Source organism: Panulirus ornatus, chromosome 65, assembly GCF_036320965.1.
Source record: "Panulirus ornatus isolate Po-2019 chromosome 65, ASM3632096v1, whole genome shotgun sequence".
NCBI classification, from domain to species: Eukaryota; Metazoa; Arthropoda; class Malacostraca; order Decapoda; family Palinuridae; genus Panulirus; species Panulirus ornatus.
In genome coordinates this window covers 23,873,088-23,885,587 of record NC_092288.1, presented here as the reverse complement: position 1 = coordinate 23,885,587, position 12,500 = coordinate 23,873,088, and the positions used below count along the sequence as shown (strand labels likewise).

Here is a 12,500-nt window from a genome sequence, read left to right as displayed (position 1 = left end):
TACCTCAGGACACAATTCTCGTAACTTAGCTCATGTAAGATATGCAAGACACACCAGTGTCGGTCAGGTCGATTTCCTGTCCAATAACATCATCAGTTAAGACCTTAATAAATAGGAGGCCAAATCAACCAACAATTGGGAGTGTTTACGACGTCAAATGCAAAGTATATATATATATATATATATATATATATATATATATATATATATATATATATATATATATATATATTGGAAAGGATCACATGTTTACCAATTGGCCTCCTAACTTCGTCTCTTCGTTGTATATCAACTGACTTACACGATAAGTTCCCAAGTGCCCTTTCGTGTCATAATCACATCATCAGGGGAGACACAATAGTTCTCGAGGAAAAGCTCTCCAAAGAAGTAAGACGAGTCACTCCCCCTCCCTCCTTCTTTTCATCCAAAATGAATAAACACACGTTCCATTTTCTCTTTGAAAAATCGGATTTTTTTTAAAAATCTTTAAAAATTTCTCAGAATTCCACCACCCTTTCTCCCCCGTCCACAACACAACCCCTCCCTCGGCACCGAGGCCACTATAATAAATCCCCTCCTTCCCCCCCTGAGCAAGGGGCCACAACACAACAGGGAATTAGACCAGCAATTTGTGTCTGGGGGTGGTTAGGGAGGGGTGTTAACTGCCCATCCCCCCCCCCCTGACAGTGATTACCTGCTCGGATTTTTGGAAAAGAATCAAAAATGATAAATGAGATATGGTCTTAACCCCGGCTGGTCCAATACAACGTGGCTGTCCTCATCACACCACCTCACAGTTATGATGAGGGAAGGTGAAGGAATATACATACGTTACACATTGTATGTGTGTGTATATATATATATATATATATATATATATATATATATATATATATATATATATATATATATATATATATATATATATTCCTATGAGTCCACGGGGAAAATGAAACACGAAAAGTTCCCAAGTGCACTTTCGTGTAATAATCACATCATCAGGGGAGACACAAGAGAGAAATATAACAACAGTCAGTTGATATACAACGAAGAGACGAAGCTACGACGCCATTTGGTAAACATGTGATTGTCCCATATATATATATATATATATATATATATATATATATATATATATATATATATATATATATATATATATATCTGGGATGAGAAGGACGTTAATGTATTACAAGGGTGAGGAGGATGTAAACAGGTGTAAACCTACGGCTAGGGTGAGGAGGGTGTATCTACAGTGTACAAGGGTGAGGAGGATGTATCTAAACTGTACAAGGGTGAGGAGGGTGTAAAAACACCGTACAAGGGTGAGGAGGGTGTATCTACACTGTACATGGGTGAGGAGGGTGTAAAAACACTGTACAAGGGTGAGGAGGGTGTATCTACACTGTACAAGGGTGAGGAGGGTGTATCTACACTGTACAAGGGTGAGGAGGGTGTAAAAACACTGTACAAGGGTGAGGAGGGTGTATCTACACTGTACAAGGGTGAGGAGGGTGTATCTACACTGTACAAGGGTGAGGAGTGTGCAAATACACTGTACAAGGGTGAGGAGGGTGTATCTACACTGTACAAGGGTGAGGAGGGTGTATCTACACTGTACAAGGGTGAGGAGGGTGTAAATTCACTGTACAAGGGTGAGGAGGGTGTAAATACAGTGTACAAGGGTGAGGAGGGTGTAAATACACTGTACAAGGGTGAGGAGGGTGTAAATACAGTGTACAAGGGTGAGGAGGGTGTAAATACACCACTGGTGTGAGGGAGGTCGGGTCATGGGGGGGGAGGGGGGTCAGCACGTGACCTGGCTAGGGTCATCGTGTGTGGGTCATGACTTGCCGGCACCAGGGGGGGGGCACTGGGAGGGGGGCCCCATGACCTGGGGGACCCCCCCAGAATCGGGGGTCCCCCCTTAAGCATCAGGGGTCTTAGACCCCCCCCTAAACATAGGGTTCCCTAGCCCCGGGGGTCCCCCCCCTCCCTCCGTCCCCGGGGCGTTCCCCAGCCAGTCCCCCCCTCCCCCCGGTCCCCAGGGGGTTCCCCAGTACGCGAGGTCCCACAGTCCCCCAGGGTCCCCCCCGCCCCGCCCCCCCGCCCCCTACCAATGAATGTCTAGCACCTGCTCCCCCTCCCCCCTTACTCTCCCCCTAACACCTGCCGCTCCCCTTACCCTCTAAGGGGGGGAGGGGGAGATGGGAAGAGGAGGGGGAGGGGAAGAAGAAGGGGAGGGGAAGAGGAAGGGGAGGGGGAGGGGAAGAGGATGGGGAGGGGAAGAGGAGGGAGAGGGGAAAGGAGGGGGAGAGGGAGGGGGACGGGAAGAGGAAGGGGAGGGGAAGAGGAGGGGGAGGGGAAGAAGGGCGATCAACGAAATTGCTGTGGTTCATAACGGGGGGAGGGGAGGGGAGGGGAAGGGGAAAATTACCCCCCTCCACTTGAGGCATTATGACCGTCGTTAGCCGGTAGTTAGGGGGAGGGGAGGAGTGGGGGTGGGGGGGTCGTTAACCAGTGGTTAGGGGGTAGGGAGGGAGGGGGTGGTGGGGGGTGTCGTTAACCAGTGGTTGGGGTTCGTTAGGTGGGTATTATACCTGGGAGGAGGGGGGAGGGGGGAGGATAAGAAAGATAAGAAAGGAAGATAAGAAAGATAAGAAAGATAAGAAAGAAAGATAAGAAAGATAAGAAAGAAAGATAAGAAAGATAAGAAAGAAAGATAAGAAAGATAAGAAAGAAAGATAAGAAAGATAAGAAAGAAAGATAAGAAAGAAAGATAAGAAAGATAAGAACATCGTGGACGAAAACAAAGAATTCCAAAATCCATTTTTCGGGCAGAAGCGTTGACCAGGAGGAAGTGGTCAGCTGACACGCCGGACTGACTCGAAGAAATGACCAGTCATGATTGAAAGTGGAGCTAGTGGCGAGGGTACACTGGTATTATCACAGTGGCAGACGGTACAACCCCTGCCACTGTGAGCTAGTGGCGAGGGTACACTGGTATTATCACAGTGGCAGACGGTACAATCCCTGCCACTGTGAGATAGTGGCGAGGGTACACTGGTATTATCACAGTGGCAGACGGTACAACCCCTGCCACTGTGAGCTAGTGGCGAGGGTACACTGGTATTATCACAGTGGCAGACGGTACAATCCCCTGCCACTGTGAGCTAGTGGCGAGGGTACACTGGTATTATCACAGTGGCAGACGGTACAATCCCCTGCCACTGTGAGATAAGGGAGGGAGGGAGGAGAAAGCCTTTGAACCCGGAGTGATAACAAGACATTAATGGATGACTGAAATAAAAATGTTTTGATCTCCCAACATGTCTATGACAGAGTCCGATGCCATGACACACCACTTGTGTTTACGATACATGACCAGATCCACTTTAGAACAACAAAAGTAATATTAAAATACAGTTCAAGATATGGCTGGAGACAGGACCCCAAGTGTCAAGTCAGTAGATAAGGACAGACATTACGACCTCTACAGATAACGAAAGGTCGGTGAAGATGCTGGGGAAAGATAAAGAAATAAGTCCCTTATCGAAGGAAATCACCTTCGTGTGAGACACCACGGCCTCAGGGGAGCGACGGTCAAAGCGGACCCGAACGCCCGGGATTTCCACGAGAGAGGGAGTTCAGAAATGGACCAGAGATAAGACTGGAGGAGGTGGGGGATGATATCGCATGTATCTGGACTGCTAAACAGAGGGCGACACTGGAATCACATGAGGAGGAGGGTCAAAGACGTGGATCACCTGGTACAAACGACACATGTCGTTAAAGTCTACTGAAAAGGGAGTTCCACACGCTCTGGGGCTGGGGGCCCGTCACCCTACATGATCGGGTCTCTTACCTGACTAGGTTTGCTGATGATGCCAAAAGGTGACGGGAGAAGTGAAAAACGTGGGGCATCAAGTTTGGACACTTGAAGTTCGACCCGAGGTACTGTTACTATAGCGAAGCTGAGACGCGATAGCCAGGGAGTTAACATGGTCTCTCACCCGTCGCCAGAGACCCACATCAGAATATCCCTGACAGACGGACCATATTCGTGGAAATGGAAATATTCCAGAAGCTGTGCAAGACCTGAAGTACAATGGACCTAAACCCGAACACGATCCCAAAGATGGGTGGAGACACTATACCATCAGATTTGAGAGCTGAGGTACAGGGAAAATAAGACTGGAGGCCTTCCATTTGTCCACCAGGAACAAGAGAGAAGAGTAAGGAGTGACCTGATCACACTTATGAAATGCTTACACCAATATTAGCTGACGTCACATGCAAACAACAGGGAAGTAAACATAGAAAATGGTAGGAATCTAGGTCGATGTAAAGTGAGTTGTGAATTAGAAGTTGTGAACCACATACAGAAGTTGTGAACCACATACAGTAGTTGTGAACCACATACAGAAGTTGTGAACCACATACAGAGGTTGTGAACCACATACAGAGGTTGTGAACCACATACAGAAGTTGTGAACCACATACAGAAGTTGTGAACCACATACAGAAGTTGTGAACCACATACAGAAGTTGTGAACCACATACAGAAGTTGTGAACCACATACAGAAGTTGTGAACCACATACAGAAGTTGTGAACCACATACAGAAGTTGTGAACCACATACAGAGGTTGTGAACCACATACAGAAGTTGTGAACCAAATACAGAAGTTGTGAACCACATACAGAAGTTGTGAACCAACTACAGAAGTTGTGAACCACATACAGAAGTTGTGAACCACATACAGAAGTTGTGAACCACATACAGAAGTTGTGAACCACATACAGAAGTTGTGAACCACATACAGAAGTTGTGAACCACATACAGAAGTTGTGAACCACATACAGAAGTTGTGAACCACATACAGAAGTTGTGAACCACATACAGAAGTTGTGAACCACATACAGAAGTTGTGAACCACATACAGAAGTTGTGAACCACATACAGAAGTTGTGAACCACATACAGAAGTTGTGAATTTAAGGTGAAATGATCATGGAGAAGGGTCGAGAGATGGGGGGGGGGGCCCACCACAGTGTACGACCCCCCCTCCCCCTGTACTGTAGAAACAGATGTACACACACACACACACACACACACACACACACACACACACACACACACACACACACACACACAATGACGTTCAAAACATAAACAAACACATGCAAACACAAAACAAACCACGTACATATATTCGTTCTTTTAAGAGAACGAGCGAGCCAGCAAGGCCTGCAATTGATCTGGGTCAAAGGTCATGCTAAACTTGACAGCCAGGGTCATGTTGGTGTGGCTGGGGTAATATGGCTTGTAAGGCTATGTTGGTGTGGCTCTTATGACAACATAGGCTAAAGAGGCTATGTTGGGGTGGCAGTAAGGGGAGGTAACAAGGCCTGGGGAGGCTATGTTGGGGTGGCAGTAAGGGGAGGTAACAAGGCCTGGGGAGGCTATGTTGGGGTGGCAGTAAGGGGAGGTAACAAGGCCTGGGGAGGCTATGTTGGGGTGGCAGTAAGGGGAGGTAACAAGGCCTGGGGAGGCTATGTTGGGGTGGCAGTAAGGGGAGGTAACAAGGCCTGGGGAGGCTATGTTGGTGTGGCAGTAAGGGGGGTGACAAGGCCTGGGGAGGCTATGTTGGGGTGGCAGTAAGGGGAGGTAACAAGGCCTGGGGAGGCTATGTTGGTGTGGCAGTAAGGGGAGGTAACAAGGCCTGGGGAGGCTATGTTGGGGTGGCAGTAAGGGGAGGTAACAAGGCCTGGGGAGGCTATGTTGGTGTGGCAGTAAGGGGGGGGTGACAAGGCCTGGGGAGGCTATGTTGGGGTGGCAGTAAGGGGAGGTAACAAGGCCTGGGGAGGCTATGTTGGGGTGGCAGTAAGGGGGGTAACAAGGCCTGGGGAGGCTATGTTGGGGTGGCAGTAAGGGGAGGTAATAAGGCCTGGGGAGGTTATGTTGGGGTGGCAGTAAGGGGGGGATAACAAGGCTTGGGGAGGCTATGTTGGGGTGGCAGTAAGGGAGGTAACAAGGCCTGGGGAGGCTATGTTGGGGTGGCAGTAAGGGGAGGTAACAAGGCCTGGGGAGGCTATGTTGGGGTGGCAGTAAGGGGAGGTAACAAGGCCTGGGGAGGCTATGTTGGGGTGGCAGTAAGGGAGGTAACAAGGCCTGGGGAGGCTATGTTGGGGTGGTAGTAAGGGGAGGTAACAAGGCCTGGGGAGGCTATGTTGGGGTGGCAGTAAGGGGAGGTAACAAGGCCTGGGGAGGCTATGTTGGGGTGGCAGTAAGGGGAGGTAACAAGGCCTGGGGAGGCTATGTTGGGGTGGCAGTAAAGGGGAGATAACAAGGCCTGGGGAGGCTATGTTGGGGTGGCAGTAAGGGGAGGTAACAAGGCCTGGGGAGGCTATGTTGGGGTGGCAGTAAGGGGAGGTAACAAGGCCTGGGGAGGCTATGTTGGGGTGGCAGTAAGGGGAGGTAACAAGGCCTGGGGAGGCTATGTTGGGGTGGCAGTAAGGGGAGGTAACAAGGCCTGGGGAGGCTATGTTGGTGTGGCAGTAAGGGAGGTAACAAGGCCTGGGGAGGCTATGTTGGGGTGGAAGTAAGGGGAGGTAACAAGGCCTGGGGAGGCTATGTTGGGGTGGAAGTGGCTACGTTCACCTATACTAAACACCCCTCACCCCTCACCCCGCTCACCGGACGACCCTGATGGTGGACGACCCGTGACCTGAGAGAGAGAGAGAGAGAGAGAGAGAGAGAGAGAGAGAGAGAGAGAGAGAGAGAGAGAGAGAGAGAGAGCCCCCCCCCCTTGGGGCGCTAGGCACAAATCACTTCTCCCCTTCTCCCCAATACGTTCACACTCACTCTCTCTCCCCTCCTCCCCTCCACTCCCCCTTAACCCCTCCCTTACAAATTATCTTCCACTCACCCCCAGAGTCTGGGGGGGTCGTCTCTTCCCCCTCAGATAATACGTGTCAAGTGAGAAAAACACCGTGATCGCCTCGCACCTCCACCTGGATACAGAGAGCCACAGCCAACTACCAGTTAAGCTAACGGGCAACGACCCGGAGGGCCTGGTTAGCGAGGCAGGGAAGTCGTAACGACCCAATGGGTGGGGAGGCCAGCTCAATTATTGGGCAAGACGGTACGACCCTTTGGGCACGACGGTGCGAGCCGTGGGTACGACGGTACGACCCTTGAGAACGACGGTACGACCCTTGAGCACGACGGTACGACCCTTGAGCACGACGGTACGATCCTTGAGCACGACGGTACGACCCTTGAGCACGACGGTACGATCCTTGAGCACGACGGTACGACCCTTGAGCACGACGGTACGATCCTTGAGCACGACGGTACGATCCTTGAGCACGACGGTACGACCCTTGAGCACGACGGTACGATCCTTGAGCACGACGGTACGACCCTTGAGCACGACGGTACGATCCTTGAGCACGACGGTACGATCCTTGAGCACGACGGTACGACCCTTGAGCACGACGGTACGATCCTTGAGCACGACGGTACGACCCTTCAGCACGACGGTACGACCCTTGAGCACGATGGTACGATCCTTGAGCACGACGGTACGACCCTTCAGCACGACGGTACGACCCTTGAGCACGACGGTACGATCCTTGAGCACGACGGTACGACCCTTGAGCACGACGGTACGATCCTTGAGCACGACGGTACGACCCTTCAGCACGACGGTACGACCCTTGAGCACGATGGTACGATCCTTGAGCACGACGGTACGACCCTTCAGCACGACGGTACGACCCTTGAGCACGACGGTACGATCCTTGAGCACGACGGTACGACCCTTGAGCACGACGGTACGACCCTTGAGCACGACGGTACGACCCTTGAGCACGACGGTACGCCCCTTGAGCACGACGGTACGACCCTTGAGCACGACGGTACGATCCTTGAGCACGACGGTACGACCCTTGAGCACGACGGTACGACCCTTGAGCACGACGGTACGATCCTTGAGCACGACGGTACGACCCTTGAGCACGACGGTACGATCCTTGAGCACGACGGTACGATCCTTGAGCACGACGGTACGATCCTTGAGCACGACGGTACGATCCTTGAGCACGACGGTACGATCCTTGAGCACGACGGTACGATCCTTGAGCACGACGGTACGATCCTTGAACACGACGGTACGATCCTTGAGCACGACGGTACGATCCTTGAGCACGACGGTACGATCCTTGAGCACGACGGTACGATCCTTGAGCACGACGGTACGATCCTTGAGCACGACGGTACGATCCTTGAGCACGATGGTACGATCCTTGAGCACGACGGTACGACCCTTGAGCACGACGGTACGATCCTTGAGCACTAATGAGCGATTCGCTTTCAAAAGCATTGATATATATATATATATATATATATATATATATATATATATATATATATATATTTTTATTTTTTTTTTTATTATACTTTGTCGCTGTCTCCCGCGTTTGCGAGGTAGCGCAAGGAAACAGACGAAAGAAATGGCCCAACCCCCCCCCCCCATACACATGTATATACATACGTCCACACACGCAAATATACATACCTACACAGCTTTCCATGGTTTACCCCAGACGCTTCACATGCCTTGATTCAATCCACTGACAGCACGTCAACCCCGGTATACCACATCGCTCCAATTCACTCTATTCCTTGCCCTCCTTTCACCCTCCTGCATGTTCAGGCCCCGATCACACAAAATCTTTTTCACTCCATCTTTCCACCTCCAATTTGGTCTCCCTCTTCTCCTCGTTCCCTCCACCTCCGACACATATATCCTCTTGGTCAATCTTTCCTCACTCATTCTCTCCATGTGCCCAAACCACTTCAAAACACCCTCTTCTATATATATATATATATATATATATATATATATATATATATATATATATATATATATATATATATATATATATATAATACAATTAAAACAGTGGTATTAGCCTTTGAGCACCAGTGTCCAGCATGAGAAATATTGCCAATGCAAAAAAAAATATCATAAACATTTTCTCGCCCCACTGGCAACACTGATACCCCCCCAATAAACAACCCTCCCCCCCTCACTCCACCCCCCCCCCACACCCAGTGTCCACATTTTCCAATTAATTCGTTACCAATTAATTCAATTATCTGAGCCACCTCTAGCCATTCCTTCGGTAACAGTCGTATAGAACATTAATTATCAAATCTAGTAATTATCTTAAGAGTTGTACTATGAATGGTGTTTACATGTCTTGTTTACAGAGGAGAGTACATGATGAATGGTGTTTACATGTCTTGTTTACAGAGGACAGTACGTGATGAATGGTGTTTATGTCTTGTTTACAGAGGACAGTACGTGATGAATGGTGTTTACATATCTTGTTTACAGAGGACAGTACGTGACGAATGGTGTTTATATATCTTGTTTACAGAGGACAGGACGTGATTAATGGTGTTTACATGTCTTGTGTGCAGAGGACAGTACGTGATTAATGGTGTTTACATGTCTTGTTTACAGAGGACAGTACGTGATTAATGGTGTTTACATGTCTTGTTTACAGAGGACAGTACGTGATTAATGGTGTTTACATGTCTTGTGTGCAGAGGACAGTACGTGATTAATGGTGTTTACATGTCTTGTTTACAGAGGACAGTACGTGATTAATGGTGTTTACATGTCTTGTTTACAGAGGACAGTACGTGATTAATGGTGTTTACATGTCTTGTTTACAGAGGACAGTACATGATGAATGGTGTTTATAAGTCTTGTTTACAGAGGACAGTACGTGATTAATGGTGTTTACATGTCTTGTTTACAGAGGACAGTACGTGATTACTGGTGTGTTTATATGTCTTGTTTACAGAGGACAGTACGTGATTAATGGTGTTTACATGTCTTGTTTACAGAGGACAGTACGTGATGAATGGTGTTTACATGTCTTGTTTACAGAGGACAGTACGTGAGGAATGGTGTTTACATGTCTTGTTTACAGAAGACAGTACGTGAGGAATGGTGTTTACATGTCTTGTTTACAGAAGACAGTACGTGATGAATGGTGTTTATATGTCTTGTTTACAGAGGACAGTACGTGATGAATGGTGTGTGTTTACATGTCTTGTTTACAGAGGACAGGACGTGATTAATGGTGTTTACATGTCTTGTTTACAGAAGACAGTACGTGATTAATGGTGTTTACATGTCTTGTGTACAGAGGACAGTACGTGATTAATGGTGTTTACATATCTTGTGTACAGAGGACAGTACGTGATGAATGGTGTGAGTTTACATGTCTTGTTTACAGAGGACAGTACGTGATTAATGGTGTTTACATGTCTTGTGTACAGAGGACAGTACGTGATTAATGGTGTTTACATATCTTGTGTACAGAGGACAGTACGTGATTAATGGTGTTTACATGTCTTGTTTACAGAGGGCAGTACGTGATTAATGGTGTTTACGTCTTGTTTACAGAGGACAGTACGTGATTAATGGTGTTTACATGTCTTGTGTACAGAGGACAGTACGTGATTAATGGTGTTTACATGTCTTGTTTACAGAGGACAGTACGTGATTAATGGTGTTTACATGTCTTGTTTACAGAGGACAGTACGTGATTAATGGTGTTTACATATCTTGTTTACAGAGGACAGTACGTGATTAATGGTGTTTACATGTCTTGTTTACAGAGGACAGTACGTGATTAATGGTGTTTACATGTCTTATTTACAGAGGACAGTACGTGATTAATGGTGTTTACATGTCTTGTTTACAGAGGACAGGACGTGATGAATGGTGTTTACATGTCTTGTTTACAGAGGACAGTACGTGATTAATGGTGTTTACATGTCTTGTTTACAGAGGACAGTACGTGGGGTCCCGACTGGAGAAGTTCCTCAATATGAAGACGACCGCTCCACTCACACTCCCACTCACCTCTCCCACTCACCTCTCCCAGGCCCACACACTCACTCCTCTCATCTTCCCTCTCCCATGTTGCTCCCAGGCCCACACTCACTCACCCACTCACCCCTCATCTCCACCACCACAACCCCCCCCTCACCTCACCCCCACCACTATCAGAAACCCCCTCACCTCACCCCCACCACCACCACAACCCCCTCACCTCACCTCACCACCACCACAACCCCCCTCCCTCACCTCCACCATCACAACCCCCTCCCTCACCTCCACCACCACAACCCCCTCCCTCACCTCACCCCCACCACCATCACAACCCCCACCTCACCTTACCTCACCACCACCACAACCCCCACCTCACCTCCACCATCACAACCCCCTCCCTCACCTCACCCCACCACCACCACAAACCCCCCCTCCCTCACCTCACCTCACCCCACCACCACCACAACCCCCACCTCACCTTACCTCACCACCACCACAACCCCCACCTCACCTCCACCATCACAACCCCCTCCCTCACCTCACCTCCACCACCACCACAAACCCCCCCTCCCTCACCCCACCACCACCACAACCCCCACCTCACCTCCACCACCACCACAAACCCCCCTCCCTCACCTCCACCACCACAACCCCCCTCCTTACCTCACCTCCACCACCACAATCCCCCCTCACCTCACCCCCACCACCACCACAACCCCCTCCTCACCTCACCCCCACCACCACCACAACCCCCCCTCACCTCACCCCACCACCACCACAACCCCCCCTCACCTCACCCACCACCACCACAACCCCCCTCACCTCACCCCACCACCACCACAACCCCCACCTCACCTCACCCCACCACCACCACCACAACCCCACCTCACCTCACCCCACCACCACCACAACCCCCCCTCACCTCACCCCCACCACCACCACAAACCCCCCTCACCTCACCCCACCACCACCACCACCCCCCCTCACCTCACCCCACCACCACCACCACAACCCCCACCTCACCTCACCCCACCACCACCACAACCCCCACCTCACCTCACCCCACCACCATCACAAACCCCCCTCACCTCACCCCCACCACCACCACAACCCCCTCCCTCACCTCACCCCACCACCACCACAACCCCCCCTCACCTCACCCCCACCACCACCACAACCCCCCTCACCTCACCTCCACCACCACCACAACCCCCCTCACCTCACCCCACCACCACCACAACCCCCCCTCACCTCACCTCACCACCACCACAACCCCCCTCACCTCACCCCACCACCACCACCACAACCCCCACCTCACCTCACCCCACCACCACCACAACCCCCACCTCACCTCACCCCACCACCATCACAAACCCCCCTCACCTCACCCCCACCACCACCACAACCCCCTCCCTCACCTCACCCCACCACCACCACAACCCCCCCCCTCACCTCACCCCCACCACCACCACAACCCCCCTCACCTCACCCTACCACCATCACAACAACCCCCCTCACCTCACCCCCACCACCACCACAACCCCCTCCCTCACCTCACCCCACCACCACCACAACCC

General features: G+C 50.4%; 2 protein-coding genes across 3 annotated transcripts in view; one reads left to right on the top strand and one right to left on the bottom strand.

Annotated features, from left to right (window-relative positions):
- The window catches only part of LOC139746642 (uncharacterized), a 115,307-nt gene extending 104,174 nt beyond the window's left edge, over window positions 1-11,133 (top strand). Inside the window, exon 12 of the mRNA XM_071658066.1 lies at window positions 10,879-11,133. Within this exon, the coding sequence (XP_071514167.1) occupies window positions 10,879-10,922 (44 nt within the window). The 3' untranslated portion in view covers window positions 10,923-11,133. The remainder of the gene's footprint in view (window positions 1-10,878) is intronic.
- Window positions 1-12,500, bottom strand: part of l(1)G0289 (lethal (1) G0289) — a 523,775-nt gene that overhangs the window by 479,924 nt on the left and 31,351 nt on the right. The gene's annotated exons all lie outside the window — the stretch shown is intronic.